The following is an 18,853-nucleotide window of genomic DNA, read 5'->3' on the forward strand; positions in this document are numbered from 1 at the left end:
CCAATTTACTTTCCCCCCAACTGTGTAGGAGGGTTCCTTTTTCTCCACATCCTTGCCAACATTTGTTATTTGTGTTCTTTTTGATGATGGCCATTCTGACAGGTGTGAGGTGATATCTTGTTGTGGTTTTGATTTGCATTTCCCTGGTGACAAGTGATGTTGAGCATCTTTTCATGTGCCTGTTGGCCATCTGCATTTCCTCTTTAGGAAATGTCTATTTAGTTCCTCTGCCCATTTTTTAATCGGGTTGTTTGTTTATTTGATGCTGAGTTGTATGAGCTGTTTATATATGTAGATTATTAACCCCTTATTGGTCATATCATTTGCAAGTGTTTTCTCCCATTCAGTAGGTTGTCTTGGTTTTGTTGATGGTTTCCTTTGCTGTTCAAAAGCTTTTAAGTATAATTAGGTCCCATTTGTTTATTTTTGCGTTTGTTTCCTTTGCTTTAGCAGACAGATCCAAAAATTACTGCTGCAATTTATGTCAAAGAGTGTTCTGCCTGTTTTCTTCTAGGAGTTTTATAACATCTGGCCTTACATTTAGGTCTTTAATCCATTTTGAGGTTATTTTTATATATGGTATTAGAGAATGTTCTAACTTCATTCCTTTACAAGGAGCTGTGCAGTTTTCCCAGCACCACTTATTGAAGAGACTGTCTTTTCTTCATTGTATACTTTTGCCACCCTTGTTATAGATTAAGTGACCATAAGTGTGTGGGTTTATTTCTGGAGTCTCTGTTCTGTTCCGTTGATCTGTGTGTCTGTTTTTGTGCTAGTACCGTACTGTTTTGATTACTGTAACTTTGTAGTGTAGTCTGAAGTCAGGGAGCATGGGGAATGCTTAATTCTGTGATAGGGTGAAGGGTAGGGGGAAGTCAGTATTGACATTAGAAATGAGATAATACCTCAAGAGAGTTTTGAAGAATTATAGGAACTTACTGCTAGTCATACGACAGCCAGAACATTCCAGGAAGAGGGTGGAGGTACAGATCTCTCATCTAAAACTCTTAGGGCCATATGTGTTTTAGAATATAGCATTTTCCAAATTCTAGAAAGTTAGTATAGTACACATATCATATATTATGATGTATTGAGCAGGATCTAAGAAAGCACTTCTTTAAATATCATTTCTGTCACAAACGTGTGAAAGTCACACTAAAGGAATATATAATGACTGTAAAAGAAAACAAAAAGACAAGACACAGGTGGAGAAAATATTTGCAAAGCATTATTCAACAAAGAATTATATAAAGAACCATCAAAATTCAACAATAAGAAAACCTGATAAAAAATGTGCAAAAAACTTGAGCAGACTCTTCACCAAAGAAGAGACATGGATGTCAAATGAACACGTAAAAAAGATGTTCAACATTGTTAGTTATAAGGAAAATGCACATTAAAACCAAAGTGAGATACTGCCACACATCTATTAGAGTGTGTAACATTAAAAAGACTGACACTAACAAGTGCTGATGAAAATATGGAGCAACAGGAACTATCATACACTATCATTAGGAATGTAGAATAGTACAGCCACTTTGGTACAGTTTAGCAGGTCCATAAAAATTTAAATACACACTTACCATATGATCCAGGCATTTCACTCATAGGTATTTACCCAACATAAAAGGACATATATGTTCATACAAAGACTTGTACATTAATGTTTATAGCAGCTTTATTTGTAATTGCGAGACACTGGAAAGAACCCAAATGCTAACAAGTGAAGGAATTATCAAAATGTGGTATATCCATCCAATGGAATACTACCCAGCAATATAGAGGAATCAACTATTGATACATGCAGTGACATAGGTGAATCTCAAAATAATTAATGCTGAGTAAAAGAAGTGAGGCAAAAGAAAAAAAGAGAGTCTATACTGTATGATTCCTTTTATAAGTTGTAAAACAGTAGGTAATTAAGACAAACTATGGTGACGGAAGTCAGATCACTTGTTGCTTGGAGATGGAGGGCAGCTGGGGTGGGGAAGGGTCAGGTAAGCAGGCAAAGTGTTGGAGATAAACAGGTGAATAAAACACAGTTCCTACCCTTCCACAATTCATCCCAGTAGGAAAGACAGTTAAGGAAATGAATGACAGTAAAACGTTTTAAGTGCTACAAAAGAGTGCTGTGGTGGTACAGAAAATAAGCAAAATACACTGTTGACTTTCATATTGACTCTTCTTATAAAAATCATGGTTTCAAAGGATAAATTTGCTTCGTCTTCTTTCGTCTTTGCAAACTGTACTGCCAAGAACTCTGTGTTTCTAAATCTGCCACTATTGTTTCACTGTTGTTTTTTGCAAACAATTAGGTAAGCTGTGATTCAAATTCCTTCTCTGCCACCAACTCTCTGTATGAGTTTGCAAAAGTTTCTGAAGTCTTTATTTCCTCATAACAAGAGGGGATAATCCTACCTATCTTGTGGCGTCTTGGTAAGGACTACATGAGATTAGTGTCTCATGTCCTGAGTAAATGTCCATTTCCTCCTCACTTACTCTTTCTTTCTTCTTTACAGTTACATATATTATTGTATATGTATATTGTATAATACATATGCAATATGTATTATATATAATATGCATAGTATATATTATGTAAAACAGTTACTATATTAGGTTCTATTTTATCTTCTTTACCATTATTTGTTATTATACACAGCCTATAAATGGATGGTTTAGGGAGAAAATAGCCCCTGATTTTGTGTTTAAGTACCACTAACAAATTAGTGCAAAACTGATTTTTCTCATTCACAGTTACCCAACTCTTGGTGATGGAAGATATTTCAAATTTGTTTATGTTCCTTATAAATGATAATATCATAAATTTCTCTCAGTCATAATTTACTTAACTCCAAATACGATTAATATGTCACTAGATAGCCAGAGTGGAAAAAACATAAATGATGCTACTCTTTGATTTTTTTGAAATTAAAGTTTCAGTAATGAAAAACAGGTCAATATGAAATATGATAAAAATGGAAATTCTATTTATCCCAATTTATGATTTAGTTCTAATTGATATTACATTTATATTTAAGCAAAGTATTCTTGAAATATGCTGAAAAGCTAAGCTAAAGTAATATTGACATGAGTTTCTAAGTTCAGATTTTAAAACCATGACTATATAGTTTGATATTTTTTAATTTGCCTTTTTGTTTATTAGGCATAATCCTCACATATGTACTTTTTATGTCTATCCATGTTTTTGTAATCTTTAACTGCAAATCATCTACCCATACTCTGTGTTGACTATTATTTACCTTGAATTCAAAAATACTCAATAAAATTATTCTCTCCTAGAAAATTTTTGTAGCTCTACTAAAATCAGACAAATGCTTCTCAGATTTTCCTAATTACAGAGAATAGCAGATGCTTTACATATACATATATATTTTTATATATGCCTTCAACATGCTAAATTATTTTGCTAGTCTTTTTCACTTGAAATCTTCAGGAAAACAGATTAACTAATTCGTAGTTATTTTACACCTTTGAAACTGATCTGCTTCTCCTGTGCTTTATATAGAAGGCAAGAGAGGTTTCAGAGCTCTGCCCACTGGCCCTGGCGGTGGTTATAGCTCACTCTTTGTGAAGCCCTTCTGTGAGCTCTTAGAAGGTCTCTAATTGCTGCACCTCACTCTCGTTTGATTCCCTGGTCCCAGTTGGTGCATCTCTATTCCAGGTGGCTTCTCTAGCATCTTCCTCGGTCTCTGGGCATCCTGGGCTATACCCACAGCGTATTTCTGCCGAGGTCTCCTCATATCTCCAGGTTGCTGTTCTGGCAGGACGCATGACTACCCCATGATAACAAAACCAAATCTCTCCTACTTGGCTACTTCTGATCCATGAGAAGTACTTACACATCACTTGCCTAGCAAACTCTAGGAGTGCAGGCTGGTCTCAAAGGCAGTAAGAGTGGTAATAGGTCAGTCCTCAAATATCAGTCCATGGTCCATTTTAACTTTCCCAGACAAGAGTCAAATGCAGTCCTCTGTGTCTCACAACTTCAGGAAAGTACATTGCAAAGTGCTTTCCCCTTAAAGCATCTGCCTTACTGAGTTTAGGATTAGAAGGTAATGCTCCCCACACTTCCCCAGGGGGCGTGTAGAGGTGCACACTCACAGCCTGGCAACAGCTTTCTCCAGAGACGCTCTTCAGCCTTCATCTCACTCCTTTCCTCCTTTCAAGTGCCTCAGTTGAAGCATTTTAGTATCTTTTTAGTACCCCACCCCCCAAACTTTTAGTTCTTTACCATCACATTGCCGTTAGTTAAATATAAGCTTGACCAAATTCACTATTGATCATAGGTTTTATATGTTTCTTTCATCTTTCACATTCATTTTTGGTTTGGGTGGCTGACTTTCCATATCAGAGACGGAGTTAACACAGGGAAATGGATTCTTGATTGGACCAGGAAGGATTGGAGGAGCTAGCTCTGCAGGAGAGCTGCCTCCCAGGACCAGCCCAGGAACTCACCAGCCAGAAAGAACTGCTACCTCTCCCATGATCAGAAGAGTGAGAAAGCATGAAGCTGCCCCACCAACACGTCAACTCCCTGTCAGTCCCCAGAGAGCTGAGTTTGCACACTGGAACCCTGGCATAGACAACCTCTAGGTCTCCATGACGTCGCTTGCCCAAAGAAAACAGGCATCACTGCATTGACCCTCCCTTACTTGTAAATTCCAAATCACATGCACATGTATCTGTTTAGTAGAATCTAATTATTAACCAGAACCATAGCTGTAAAAGAATCTACAAAGAAAAAAGAGTTTTTAGCTTTCTAACCTCTGCAGTATATGCTAAAAGGTGGAATGGATATTGCCTGCCATATCACGACATGCACCAGATTTCTACAAATATTTTCTATAGAAACTTCAGGGGTATGCTCTTGATTTTAAAGGCCTGAAAATGTTTTTGCCTTTCTTTGGCTTATTTTCTAAGTCCTGATAATAGTACTGATTATAATTCTCCTCAGAATGCTTGAAACAGGACTTCCTCATCATATTCTGCCATCCAGTGTTTTGGATTCGAAATGAGAGGCAGTGTGATTAACTTTTCTTTTACAAAAAATTAAATGATATTTAGAGTTAGAATTCCAGGACAAATACGTATGCGTCCTTTTTTGTAAAGTAATACTTCCTGATGTGTAATGAATCCTCTCATTTTGAAGTAAATGGCTTTTACTGAGAAATACTCTCTCACGTCTCTTATTGAGAATATAAATGATTTGAGTGCTCCTTTTTTTCCCCTCTATTAACTCCTTATCAATGAAGCCCGTGTCCTCTGACTTCTTGGCTTGTTCCCTTCATTTCGGTGGCTGACTGTCTTCACGTATCCAGTGGTTTTAGTTGCTTAGTGTTACTTACACAGGTGTAACAGTGCAGTCGTGAAGAGCCAGACTACTAGGGCTTAGTCTGGATCTAGGATAATTATTGTACCTTCCTCAGAGGATGGGTGTGTGGATTACATGAGTTAATATCTATAAAGTGCTTAAAATAGTGCCCGAAGTAGAACAAGAATCGTCATCACTACCCCCTCTACCATGTGGGATGGAGGAAGTTGCTTTAGATCTTGTACGGGCCTAACTGCAGTGTTGTGCTGCCTCTGTTCTGGTCTCAGTGGATGGTGGATCCGACGGCTGAAGTTGCTGATGTCGTTGAGCAACATTTGGGACTGGAAGCTCTTGCACGTTTTTAAGAGATTTGACGTTTCTACTACATAAGTTGGAATGCTTTCTTTTTTCCAGTGGTAAATGTTGGCAGGGGCTGTGCCTCGTGCTGCGGGTCAGGCACCTCATCTGAGGAACTGCGAGTGAGAGTCAGAGACGTGTTAGTCAGCATAGCCCTAGAATCCCCAGGTTTTTATTTTAGAAAAATTTTCAAGCGTATGTTATGTCTGACTGAATGCAAAGTATCTACTAATTTGACATCTGATTGCTTTCCCTCTTTGAAAAAATTCAGTTTTATGGTAAATGCTTTTTACAGTAGCATTTTTCAGTTCATAGTGAAAATAGTATCAAAAAATTTTTGAGCAAAGCTGTCATGTTTGATTTATTTATGCAGTGTTGAAAATTAAACTATGAACTACATAATGTGTAATATAAAATAGATCCAAGTGATGCAGATGGACATGACAGACACATTTTCAGTCTTTTAAGTTTAATGATATACTTCAAATTTTGGCATTTGAAAATGGCTAGTAAATAATGAAAAGTAGTTGTATGGTGTAGATTTCCTTTGATTATGCTGTATAAACAACTTATTTTAAAGTCTAGAAAATGTTTCATATTTTAATTATCATTACAATATATGAAAGATCTGACTTGTGATAATTTTAGTATACAGTAATAAAGATACGCTATAATCTGCACTTTCTGAGTGACTAGGTGATATCAAATTTAGTGAGTTATTTTTGTACGATCTTAATTTGTATTAAGTATTAATATTAATACTTATTAATTAAGTATTAATTAAGTTAAAATTGGATAATTTTGAAAATTGTAGTGTATTGCAGCATATCTTTTTTTTTTTTCGGTACGCGGGCCTCTCACTGTTGTGGCCTCTCCCATTGCGGAGCACAGGCTCCGGACACACAGGCTCAGCGGCCATGGCTCACGGGCCTAGCCGCTCCGCGGCATGTGGGATCCTCCCGGACCAGGGCACGAACCCGTGTCCCCTGCATCGGCAGACGGACTCTCAACCACTGCGCCACCAGGGAAGCCCTGCAGCATATTTTAATTGACTATAGAAACAGCAGATATGACATATACACAAATGATATTATACTTATGTCTATTGCAAAATGAATTTATTCTGTTATTTGTACCATCATAATTGTACGTCTTTTCTTAAATTGATTATAGATATTTACATGTTTTTTCTGCTTCTAGGCATGAAGAAACTGACTCTCAACCAGACCTAGGAGATGTCATTGTTGTGCTAAACAGCTTCAAAAGCAAAATACTGGAAGTACAAGTGTGTGAGGCCAAAGCTCTTTACAGGCTTTGTTCTTAGTATTAAGAATTCTTTTTTTGTCCTTAATTAATTAATTTTTATTTTACTACTGATTTCACAGTTTTAGTACCTAAAATCTCATATTGGAACTCTGGCAGTGAAAGGAAGAAGAGGATTAAATCATGAAGGGAAAGCAGAGAGCTTGAAGATAGAAGAGAAGAAACGATTTTTTTTTTAAGTTATGATGTGTCTACTGTATCTACTATATTTGTAACCAAATTATGTTATAAATTAGGCTTCAGAGATGAGATCAGGAATGCAGGTTGAAACGTTACCCCTTTCAACAGGGAAAAAAAAAAAGTGATGTTTCAAAAACCAGAAAAGTTTTTAATGATGGCAGGTTTAGTTCTTTTGGACAAACTCACCTACTTAAAATCAGTAAAAATGCTGGGCGAAATGTTTTTTAAAAATTTTAAAAGCACTGAGGAGCTGACAAGAATGATAATAAGGAAATACAAAACCAAAATTAAATGGAAAATGAGAGCCTAGTGAAGTAAGCAGGCACCAAAGCTTCTCTTATCCCAGGAAAGCTGCTGTTGCCCTGAAACATTTGTTCGTCCTGGTACACTTGAACTATCGTTTTGATTTAATTTGCAAGGTGATGGGGACAGAAATTAAAACCCTAGACCCACGTAAAGTGGGTAATCTATTAGAAGACCCTCTCTGCAATAAGCTGGCTATAGCTTCAGGGTAAGGATGAACCATATAGTAAAGTATACCACGCAGTCTTTTAGCCCAAATGGGTATCACCTAAGAAATCAAAGGAACCCTGAGCCTTGAATTTGCACTAAAATGGCTCCAGATTAATAAGGTTTTACAGGCATCTGACAGAAACATCCAGATATCTCTGGAATAAGACTACTATATCCAAATAAACAAGGAAAATGAACAGAAATGGCAAATAACAGAGAGCAGATGTACAAACACTCCATATGTTAGAATTATTGACACAGACACTGAAACAACTATGCCTAAAGTGTTTAAAGAAATAAAAGACAGGCTTGAAAACAATTGCAGGGAATAAAAAACTATAAAAAGTGCATATCTGATTTTTTTTTTAAAGTAAAACTTCTAAAACTGAACAGTACAATGACCAAAGAATTCACTGGGTGGCTTTAACAAGGCCTCAGGAGAGAACTAGTGAGTTGGAAGATAGACCAAAAGACGTATCCCAAATGCAACTGACCTTATAAAAGAGGAAACTACAGCAGAGAGTATATAAAAGGCATAGAGAATAGAGTGAGAAATCTAAGATACCAGGATTGCATTTAAACATGGCTCTGCCACTCATTAGCTGTGTGACCTTGGACAGATTACTTAACTAACCTCTTTCTATCTCATTTTCCTTATCCATAATAGGAGTTAATGATGAAACCCTCCTTATAGGTCTACTATAAGGATAAGATAATTTAGCTTTATGAAGTACTTTATGAGTGTTTAAAAATAAAATCCATTTAAATGGAGTTCCAGAAGGTGACGAAAGACAGAATGAGGTACAGGTATTATTTGAAGCAATGATAGCTGAGAATTTTCATGAGTGATGAAAGGTACTAATTTGCATATTCAGGAAGTCGAGTGATTCCAAAGCAAGATAATGAAAAGGAAATCTACACCTAGACTCTTGTTAATAAAACTGCAGAAAACAAAAGACAAAGAGAAATCCTGAGAGTAACCAGAAGAAAAAAGAAAAATTACCTTCAAAAAACTATAGTTAGCCTGACAGTTGGTTTCTCAGCAGTAATAATGGAAGCCAGAAGATAATGAATGATATCTAAAAGCACTGACAGAAAAAAGGAATGTCAACCTTGTATAATTCACCCTGAAAAGTATTTTTCAAGAAAAAACATAAGGTATTTTCAGACAAATAAAAAACTGAATTTGCCACCAGCATGCTCACACTAAAGGAAATTCTAAATGGTATACTTCAGGCAGAAAAAGAATGAGCTCAGATGGAAGATCTGAGTTTGAAAAAAGAATGAAGAGAAAAGAAAATGGCAACTCTGCAGATGAATCTGTGAACAGTGAATATATAAAACAACAGTTATGTCTTAGGATCTTAAAAATCAATTAAAAAATAACAATAGCATTTAAGGCATTATATAAATAAGGGTGTGTATAATAACATATAAGGTTCTTATATTGACCAGGACAAGGATTATGATTACTTTTAGACTTAAGGGCAAATCTGAATGCTTTACATTTCTAAGATAACCACTAAAAGAATAGAAACAAGGCATAATGTCATAGTGAAGAGGAAAATGGAATGAAGCAAATTAATATAAATGGACTAAGAAACAAGAAATAAAGCAGAATACATGTGCCATTGAAGAAGCACAAAATAGTAAGTTAGAATTTAACCCAATTACATTAAATGTAAATGGACTACATGTTCCAGTCCAAAGACTAAGATTGTCAGACAGGATTTTTTTTTTAAAATCCCATCTATGTTTGCAAGAAGGAACACCTAATATATAACAATACAGTTTCAGGGTAAAGATTAAAATAAAAGTGTGGCAAAAGTATACTAGGCCAATACTAACCTAAATAAAGCTTGTATGGCTATACTAATATCAGAGATATTAAAACAACATTATTAAAGGTAAAGAAGGTTACTTTATATGTGTATATAAGGCAGAAATAGAATTACCAAGAGACACTGGCAATTCTCTATAATACTGGGATATTTTTAACATACGTCTCTCAGTACTTGATATAACAGGCAGACCAAAAACTCATTAGAGATGGAGATTTGAGCAGTGTGATTATAAATCTTGAACTAATAGATGTATGTAGAACACAATAGCCAATAACACCAAATGAACAATCTTTCAGACACAGACATTAATAAAAATTAGCTTTACGTTTAGTTGAAAAGCAAGTTTCAACAGATTTCAGAAGAATGAACTCAAACAGAGTATGTTCTCCGTCTACAGTGCAGTAGAAATTAATATGCAAAGATAACTAGAAAACACCCATTTTGCCAGAATCTCTGTGATCTAGTAATGGTAGGCTACCAGAACTCAAGCCTTACATACTGCAGAGATTCTAAACCACCAAATCATCAAAATTGACCTTGCATCCCACATCATAACCTGTTTCTTATCACCTCTGCTCTTTTTCCTGTGATCAGTTATACATGTTTATACTCATCTTTGATACTGTTTTTCCTCTACTGGCTTTGGCTTCCTTTCTCAGGAAGAGAAACTTATACTGTGTCCTTCCAGATGAAAAATCCCACAAACTCAGACCAGCTGCTTAAGTTACTAACTCATCCCAAGCCTTTTAGGACCAGCATTCCAGCTAGTTTTATCCTAGCCCTACAAACAGGAGAGAAAAATATTATTTCTGCTGGGAGACTGGGGATGTCTTATCGTTGAGGAATTTTGATCATTGAAAAATTATTTTCTTTTTCTTGAGCTGGTTTTTTTTTCACTGTCTGTATTGGCTCTAATTTTACCTGTTGGTCCCTGGTATAGAGGAGGTCTGACTCTTTCACCAAAGCCACCAAATCTTTGAGGGTGATAATCATGCCTTACCTGAAGCAAACGTTCTACAGCCTAACCTTACCTAGGTGCTTCGGTTGTTTTTTAGTAACAGTTTTATCTGCTCACCTTCCATCTCTCAAAATTACACAAAAGGACAGGAAAAAGGGAGGAGAAAAGATACGCAAGATAAAGTTTCAGCCCATGAACTCCAGTAGCCACTAATAGGAATTCCAGGAAGGAAGAACAGAAAATGGAGGAAGGAAAGTATCCCACAGATAGAGGAATATAAACACATCCATGTCAAGGGGTCCACAAATGAGTGAAAAATGGCCCACACGAGATCCTAAAAACTACCAAGGAGAAGAGGCGGGTCACTGCAATAGAACGACACACTAGCATCAGATGTTTCATTTTCAAGACAACAAAACAGAGATTTCAGTGTTTTGAGGAAAATTACTTTGAATCTAGGATTCTTCAGGCAAATATTCTCTGAAGGGTGAAGATTTAGAAAAATTATCTTTCACACCCCTTCTTGAAGGTGTTTGCCAGCACGATGAAGATGAAGCAGAAGAAAGAGGAAAATAGGTATTGTAAGAAATGGTGAAATCAGTGTGAAAACCAATGCAAAGAAAGCTCGAAAGAGGCAGTTAATTGTTAAGCCCCAAGAAAAATGTCTTCAAGAAGACAGGAATTCCAGACAGTTAAGTAACAAGAATAACAAACTGGAAAATATTAGGTACATGGTAAAGAAGAAGTATATCTCACCACAAGAAAAAATAAACACAATAAAATTCCAAGAAAAATACACTTCTGTATTGGTGAAATGTGAGAAAACAGAATCCATGGGAAGCTGGAGGAGTGTCCTAGGAGGGTGTGGTGGTCACATCATCGTAACTATGTGGAGGAAATGTAACTGTAGTAGCCTTTCAGCTCTTCAGTGCGTTGTGTTTACAGTGTCACAATAAGCACTTTTTACTGATTTTCAAGTTGTAGAATAAACATGGCATAGTGCAAAAGATACAGTTATGTTTACCAAGCTAAATGTAAATATTATCCATACTTACAATGCTAAAGTAAAGTTTTAGCTAATATAAGTTGGGAGGCAGAGGGAAAAGGTAGAGATATTAGTGTCCTTATAACAGGCCATGCAAGAGAAACTTGAATTTGTTGGAATAAAAAATACAGATTTAAGCCTTATTTAAAGTTACAAAAATACTCAGTAGAAGAACTAATGACATAGTATTATCAAAACCTCCAGACAGAGGGGAAGGGAAGGGTGATATAAGTAAGCTGTTCATCTTTTGTTACAAAGAATGAATAATGCCTAAACTCTATGAATCAGATATACAGTAGATAACATCCACGGTTGGCAATTCAGTAAATACGAGTATAAGCACATTATTTAGCAGTATGGCGGTAGCCACTAAAAACTAGAGGCTGAACTGAGAGTTGAAATCAGATCGTGTCTATAATATTCTAAGATCTTTCTTGGCTTCATTTACTACAACTATCTTAGATTTACAAGGATCATCTTGTCTATATATTTCTAACCATGCAGCATAATATTTAAATCTACAAAATTCTAAAGTTTTTCTTTACCATGCTATCTAGGTACAAAAAAAGCCAGACAGAATTCAGGAAGATATCCTTTCTGATAAAGATGAAAAAAAAGGAGTGTGGGATTCCATTAAAAGGTGATTACTAATTAATATTTTAACTATAGACCCATCAGGAGTCTAGTTTGTGGAAGCCCTGCAGATGGTAAATATTTAAGTCAAGCACAGATCTTCTCTAGAAAGGATAAGACAAATACATAAATGTTACTGATGTAAGACAGGAAACTGGAGCTATAAGACAACTGAACATAAAGGGCTGTTCAAACCAGGGAAGGGAAAGTCTATATCCAGTTAGGAGGAACCTCAGAAAAGACTCTGGAGGAGTGTGTGGCTAAGATACGTTCTAAAGGATGGACAGGAGACAGAGTGAAGGTACCTTGTTACGTGAAGTCAAAAAGATTGGGTGTGTTTCTCAAGGAACAGGAAGTAGCCCAGGTTAGCTGGGATGTTGAATATAAGGGGGAATCTTTCAGTTAGGTTGGGACCTATATTAGTTAATCAAAAAAGGAATATTTTGGCTCACATATCTAAAGAGTCCAGGAGTAGAACTGACTTTGGGCATTCAGGTGATGTAGTCCAGAAACTCTTTCTCCAATGCCTAGTTCTATTATCTGTGCTTCCTTCATTTTCAGACAAACTTTTACAAGAAAGAGCTTGCCATCTATCTCCCATGGGAAGAAATTGCCTCTTTCCAGATAGTTACCAGCACACGTTCCAAGTCTGACTCGTTGGCCCAGCTGTTGCCTTGTATACCAGACTGAACTGATCCCTGTGACTTACTGACTAATCTTGGGTCGTGTGGCTACCTCTAGAGCCAGCAAGAAGGCCCATCCTGCCTAAACCTCGTAGAATGAAAGTAGAGGAGGAATAGCTACTCACCCACCCACCTGCCCACAATACCAAGTTACTGTGACTAGAAGTGTAAAGGGCGTTAGGTGGGCAAACACAGAAGCGGGCTGCTGTGATCCACATTGTAGACAACTCGGAAAGTCCATTTTAGAGATTTGAATTTAATTTGAATTATGATAGAGGACTATTGATCATTTTTATCAAAGATAAGAAATAGAAACTTCAGGCCAAATAGCTTCAGCAACCTAAGCAGAAGCACTCCCATCATTTTGGATGTTGCCCAGTTCAGGCCTCTTTTTCTATAGTTGACTCCTTGTTTGATAGGAAGAATCGTGTTACTGTCCCAGTATGTGCATTGAACTGGTTACTGACCAAGAAAGGCTCGAACTCACTACTTTGAGAGGACTTCAGAGCAGGTTCGTTTGACAGGGGATAATGTAACAGGATCTGGGCATTTTAAAGAGTATCTGTTCATGAGCTTCCATTAAAACCAAAGGTAGAGACAAGAAGGAGTAAAGATAACTGTTAGCCTGCGGCTTAGCCACTTATTACACAGCGAGGATACAAAACAAATGCTGCTTTGTTAGAAAGAGAGAGGGTAAGTTTGGGGGATGGAAACTCCTCCAGATGCATAAGTATGTTACAGTGTTTTCACTTCTTTATCTTAGTTTTAATCCTAACTTCAAGTGATTTTTTTTTTTTTCCTCCCTGAATCAACTGTGTATTTTTCTTATTTGGGGGATTACAATGAGAAAACATTGCAAGAATACATCTGCCATAACAATTCTTATTTGGCAAAATATATTCCATGTCAATTGTGAATTGCTTAGTTTTCTAAAATCAGTCATTTTAAATATCTGTGCGTATAAAAATGAGATTTCTAATTAAATAAACATTTTCAATAGGAAAAAGAAGAAACGATACACTATGAATACCCCAAATAAGATTCAGTCACTTTTATGTATGAGGTGGGGCATATCAAAGGCTGGTCTGGGTCCAGAAAGGGGTGACAGTGACAGCTGGGCCCAGATGAGGCTGTGGCGATGTAAACCACATCGTGAATGGACGCGGCTCCCCAGTGCTGTCTTATCCCTCCTGGAGACACGCCCAAGGCACAGAGGTCCCCGCAGCCTGTGGGGAGGCTGTCCCTGGCCGGAGGAGCTCTAAGCTGCGGGTGCCTCTTACAGCATCTTGTCCTGGGAAGGCACATCCACAGCACTCAGGGGCCTCCCCTGTTAGCACAGACGGAAGCTCTGGTGTGCCGCTGTTAACACTCGCACATTCTGTTTCTTCGCTCACGACTGGCCTTCCTAAAGCCTCAGTATGTTGCATATAGCCATAGAATGCCACAGTTCATCCTCTGCTCTTAAAACAACTTTTGTAACTCACAAAGATTCAAAGGTATTATCCCATTAACCTAGAGAAAATAGAATTGCATTCTATGTTGTCCAATTTTTAAAAATCATAAAACTTCAAGTTACATTGTCACATGTTTAAATAATTCATAATTTTTAGGATAAGTACTTGTTTACAGTGTAATAACCATTCAGTTTGAAAAGCCTTCCTATTTTTATTTCTCATCAAATTTAATATTTAGGTATGTAAAGTTTGCAGATGTGTATTAAGAAAATGACAGTCACTTCTTTTTCATTCAAAGTTTCACAAGGAGCCTGCATAAAAAAGAAGACAATAAGGAAACAGACGTTCTAAACATTTTTTCAGTTGCCTCTGGCCATTTATATGAACGCTTTTTAAGGTAGGTATATTTTTTTATTTAATGTTTTGAAAAGTAATACATTTACATGGTCCAAAAAGAATTTTTAAAGTTTAAAAAAATAAAAGAAATTACAGTGGAAAAAGAAAAATCTCCCACCTCTGTTTCCTTGATACCCAGTTCCCTTTCCCACAGGAAACCAATGTTATTATTTTCATAGCCTGCCAAATATATGTATAGACAAGCCCAAATATGTATTTTTGCTTTTTTTAACTCCCTTTTCCCAAATAGTAACAAAGTACATAGTGCTTTTGCACCTTGCCTTTTTAATTTTTTTTTTACCTAAAATTATGAGGGAAGTATATTTTCTAAATACAGTGAAATTCCATGTGTTTGATTTGAAATATTGTTATTCTTTAAGGTTAGAAAATGGACATATTTTGTAGTAAGATGTGTGAGGAAAAAAAAGAATATATAGTAAATTTTCCTTTCCTGGTGAAGAAATACCATGTTTTATAAAAAGGGGGAGGAGTCTGAGAGAAGGAAAGCAATATTTATAAACTATCAAGGGCTATTTTTTAACTGCTTCTATAGAAGGATCACAGAGAACGCCTCAAAAATGTTTGAATATGTGTTGATATTTTAAGATGTACTTTAGATACATCTGTATCTTCTCCAATCAGAGGTCTAGGATAGCAAAACAAGGGGCCTGTCCAGTGACTTTATCAAAATACGACATGTTGTTCAGCCCTTCAAGGTTTACACACCTGCTATTAGTGACACAGTAACAGAGCCAAGATTAGACGCTAGTTTAACTAAACAAGACTGTTTCAGACTAGCTTCTTTCTCTTGTCAGCTGGACCAAACAAAAAGCAATCGATTTAGTCTATACCAGGTATATATATATATATATACACACACACACACATACTTACGTTTATACAATATATGTGTATATATACATATATTCTTATACGTTACTTGCTGAGCAGCCATAATATTTGAAGATACGTCACCATTTCTCCATAATTCATAGTGAAAACTACCAACTAATATCTTTAAATATTTAAAAGCCTTAAGAGAAGTAGGATGAACCCCTATTAATGTTAATTTATTGAGTTTATTGTTGTTTTATGCAGAATTATGATGCTTTCTGTTTTACGGAACACCAAAACACCAGTGAAGTTCTGGTTTCTTAAAAATTATCTCTCACCAACATTTAAAGTAAGTACATTAATTTTTTTAATAGAATAGTTAATATTTCAGAAGTAAATTCTTTATATCATTGTAAGTTCACATAACATTTCTCTTTTCAGAATGAGTCTTTTGAAATGTATATTTACTCAAATTACTATATGTAATCAATTTAAAATCTCGATAATCAGTATTTTTTAATCTAGTTTAAGAAAAATTCTATGCAGCTTTTATTTAAAGAAGTGATTAAAAACACAGCAGGAGATAGTTTATATTTAAGTAAACTCAAAATCAGGATTAGTGGGTTTTCATAACAATAAGTAAATAAAAGTTGGCAATGAAAAATATGTACAGATTGTTAATTAAAAGAATTAGATTCTGTCATATTTTGACAAAGAAAGGCAGGAACAGTAGAAAATATGAAAACTGCACCACAGAGAATAGTTTGATAGGACCAAGAAGAGTGGGGCTCTGGTATCACATGCGGTGCATCGGTTGGTGTGGTAATGTGGGCACTATAGGTAGTGTCTCCAGCAATTTGTATTTAGAAGTTTTTCGACGGCCAACATCTGTTACCCTTTACTCAGCCCTACACTCTTGCCACAGAGTGTACCCCGTTTCTTCCTATTAATCAGATTCCAGGCAAGTTAGGGTCTCATTCAACAGCAGTTCAGAGAAATTTTCTTTCTAGACCAAAACCAGCTGTGAAAGCAGAAATAAAAACAGGCAACCATGCTTTTATTCCTTGGCGTTGCCAGGCACATTGCTAAGTACTTTACCTGCATTATTCAGTTGCTCTTCATAAAGTCCTATTCCCAGAAAACCACGACTCAGAAGTTACATAACTGGCCCGCACAGTTGGGAGGTATCCAGGACCACTCTTAAGTTTAGAAACCCACTAGAAGGACACACAGAACTCAGAAAAGCAATTATACTCACAATTACAGTTGATTACAGCAAAAGGATACAGATCAAAATCAGCAAAGCAAAGAGATGCATAGGGCGGAACCCAGGGGACACCAGACCGAGCTTCCAGTTGTCCTTTCGCAGTGGAGTCATGTGGACAGAGCTTATACCTCCCAGCAAAACTGTGACGGTACACATGGAGTGTTGCCAATTAGGGAAGCCCACTCAGACCTGCTGTCCAGAGTTTTTATTGGGAGTTGGGTACATAGACCCACCTGACGGCCACCATGACTGACCTTAGCATCTAGCCCCTCCAGAGCTTGAGCTGATATCTTGTGGCCCAAGGTCTCCATCATAAATCACATTGTTGGCACAGACTATCTGGTGTGGCCCTAGGTCCCCAGGTAAATACAGACGTTCTCATCAGGCAGGATATTCCAAGGTTAGCATTTACTTCCCAGGAGCGAAGGGCAAAGGTCCCAACTATTCTTTGAGCAGGATTTGTCCTTTATGGCACAGGCCTTAGATCAAATAGCTAATTAGTAGCTGAGATTTGAGCCCAAGTGTTCCGACCTCAAAGCCCAGGTGCTTAACACTTATGAAACAGCTCCTCTACCCTCCCCGCCACCACCAAGAGTGCCGCCTCCTGTACTTACTTGTAAACTGAAAAAGAACCCATAAATCTAGACAAGAAGTCTTACTAGTTTGTTACTAAACTTTTAACACGTGATGCAACACTGCATCGGGGGATTTAACTCTGCATATACTGAGATGATACAATGTGAAGATTCTCTTACCAGGAAATTATATCGTTCACTAGAAACGCAGTGCTGTGTGTGGAAAAAAGCCTTGTTCTGCTGCATGGCCAAAGGTGATACCATACCTGAAATAACATTTTCCTTCTTTTTGTAATTTGTTCTTTTTGCTCGAAATTTTTACCTTTTATATTTTTTTCAGGGAAATATAACGTGTACAAACGGTAAATGTGCAACTTTGATGAATTTTTACAAATTTAAAACACCTGTGTAACCAGCAGCCAGATATGGAAACAGAAATTGCTAGTACCCTAGATCTTTTCCCTTCAATTTTAAAAGCATACCTCCTTTCTTCCTTCAGATCTTCGCTGAATTATTCCTACTTTGGGAATAACCCTTTCCTGACTACACTATGTAAAATGACAGTCCCTTCTGATCTTTCATTGTATTTCCCTTCCCCTTTTATTTTTCTCCATAGCACTATCTTCTATAGATACGTTACTAATTTCACTTATTTTATCTAAAATGTAAGCCTCACGAGAGCCATGATTTGTGTCTGTTTTGTTTCATTATTGGATCCCTAGGGCCTAGCATAGTGCCTGGCACATAGTGCATTCTCAGTGAACATATTTTAATACATATTCGTTGAATTAAAAAAAAAGTTTTTCTAATTTATCCTAGTTTTTTTTTTTTAAGTTTGAAATGAAAGCAGTGACTCCCGGTAACTGTTCTAGCCATAATTTCAACATTTTGCCACTCACAGATAAAACCAATGCTTACAGTAAGGAACATACTTTAAATCTACATCGTTCTTACAAGAGCAGGGAGAAAATTAAACTAAGCATATAACCAGCAACTAGCTACAAGTGAGAATTGAGGAGATGAATGCAAATTCTACATTTGCTGACCCGTCTTTACCCACTCCTTTACCGTTATCCCTCTCAATATTTGGACTCTTGAGCCAAACTTAGATAACAGTGTACATATTTAATTAACTGCTCTGTTTTAAACAGAATAAGATACTCTAAGCCTATAAGACACTGAATCAAATATCAAATATTCATGCCACAATAACTACCTTGTATTTTTAATCCTTGAATTAAATAGTCATAACTCTCAAACATGAAACTCATATGGAGAATATAATTTATCAATTTACTACTAATTTTGTGGGGTTTGTACACCCTTTTCATCTTCCTATCTCTCTGACCAACCAGCATGTTGACATGTGCATAAAGTGTTTGATGCACAGGTGTTCCACGATCCAGAGGCTTTCCTTTCTATCATCAGGTTTTCTCAGGTCAAACAGTAGTAAAAG

The 18,853-nt window shown here is 36.6% G+C and overlaps 1 protein-coding gene across 6 annotated transcripts in view; it reads left to right on the plus strand.

Annotated features, from left to right (window-relative positions):
- Positions 1 to 18,853, plus strand: part of UGGT2 (UDP-glucose glycoprotein glucosyltransferase 2) — a 172,054-nt gene that overhangs the window by 126,528 nt on the left and 26,673 nt on the right. For all 6 annotated transcript variants that reach the window (XR_010937087.1, XR_010937088.1, XR_010937090.1 and 3 more), the window contains 4 exons: positions 6,893 to 6,977; positions 12,113 to 12,195; positions 14,624 to 14,722; positions 15,820 to 15,904. Coding sequence is in view for 2 of the 6 variants with exons in the window: in XM_067713891.1 (XP_067569992.1) it covers positions 6,893 to 6,977; positions 12,113 to 12,195; positions 14,624 to 14,722; positions 15,820 to 15,904 (352 nt within the window). In the remaining 4 variants the exon portion in view is untranslated. The remainder of the gene's footprint in view (positions 1 to 6,892; positions 6,978 to 12,112; positions 12,196 to 14,623; positions 14,723 to 15,819; positions 15,905 to 18,853) is intronic.

This window comes from Pseudorca crassidens, chromosome 18 (assembly GCF_039906515.1).
Source record: "Pseudorca crassidens isolate mPseCra1 chromosome 18, mPseCra1.hap1, whole genome shotgun sequence".
Classification (NCBI taxonomy): Eukaryota; Metazoa; Chordata; class Mammalia; order Artiodactyla; family Delphinidae; genus Pseudorca; species Pseudorca crassidens.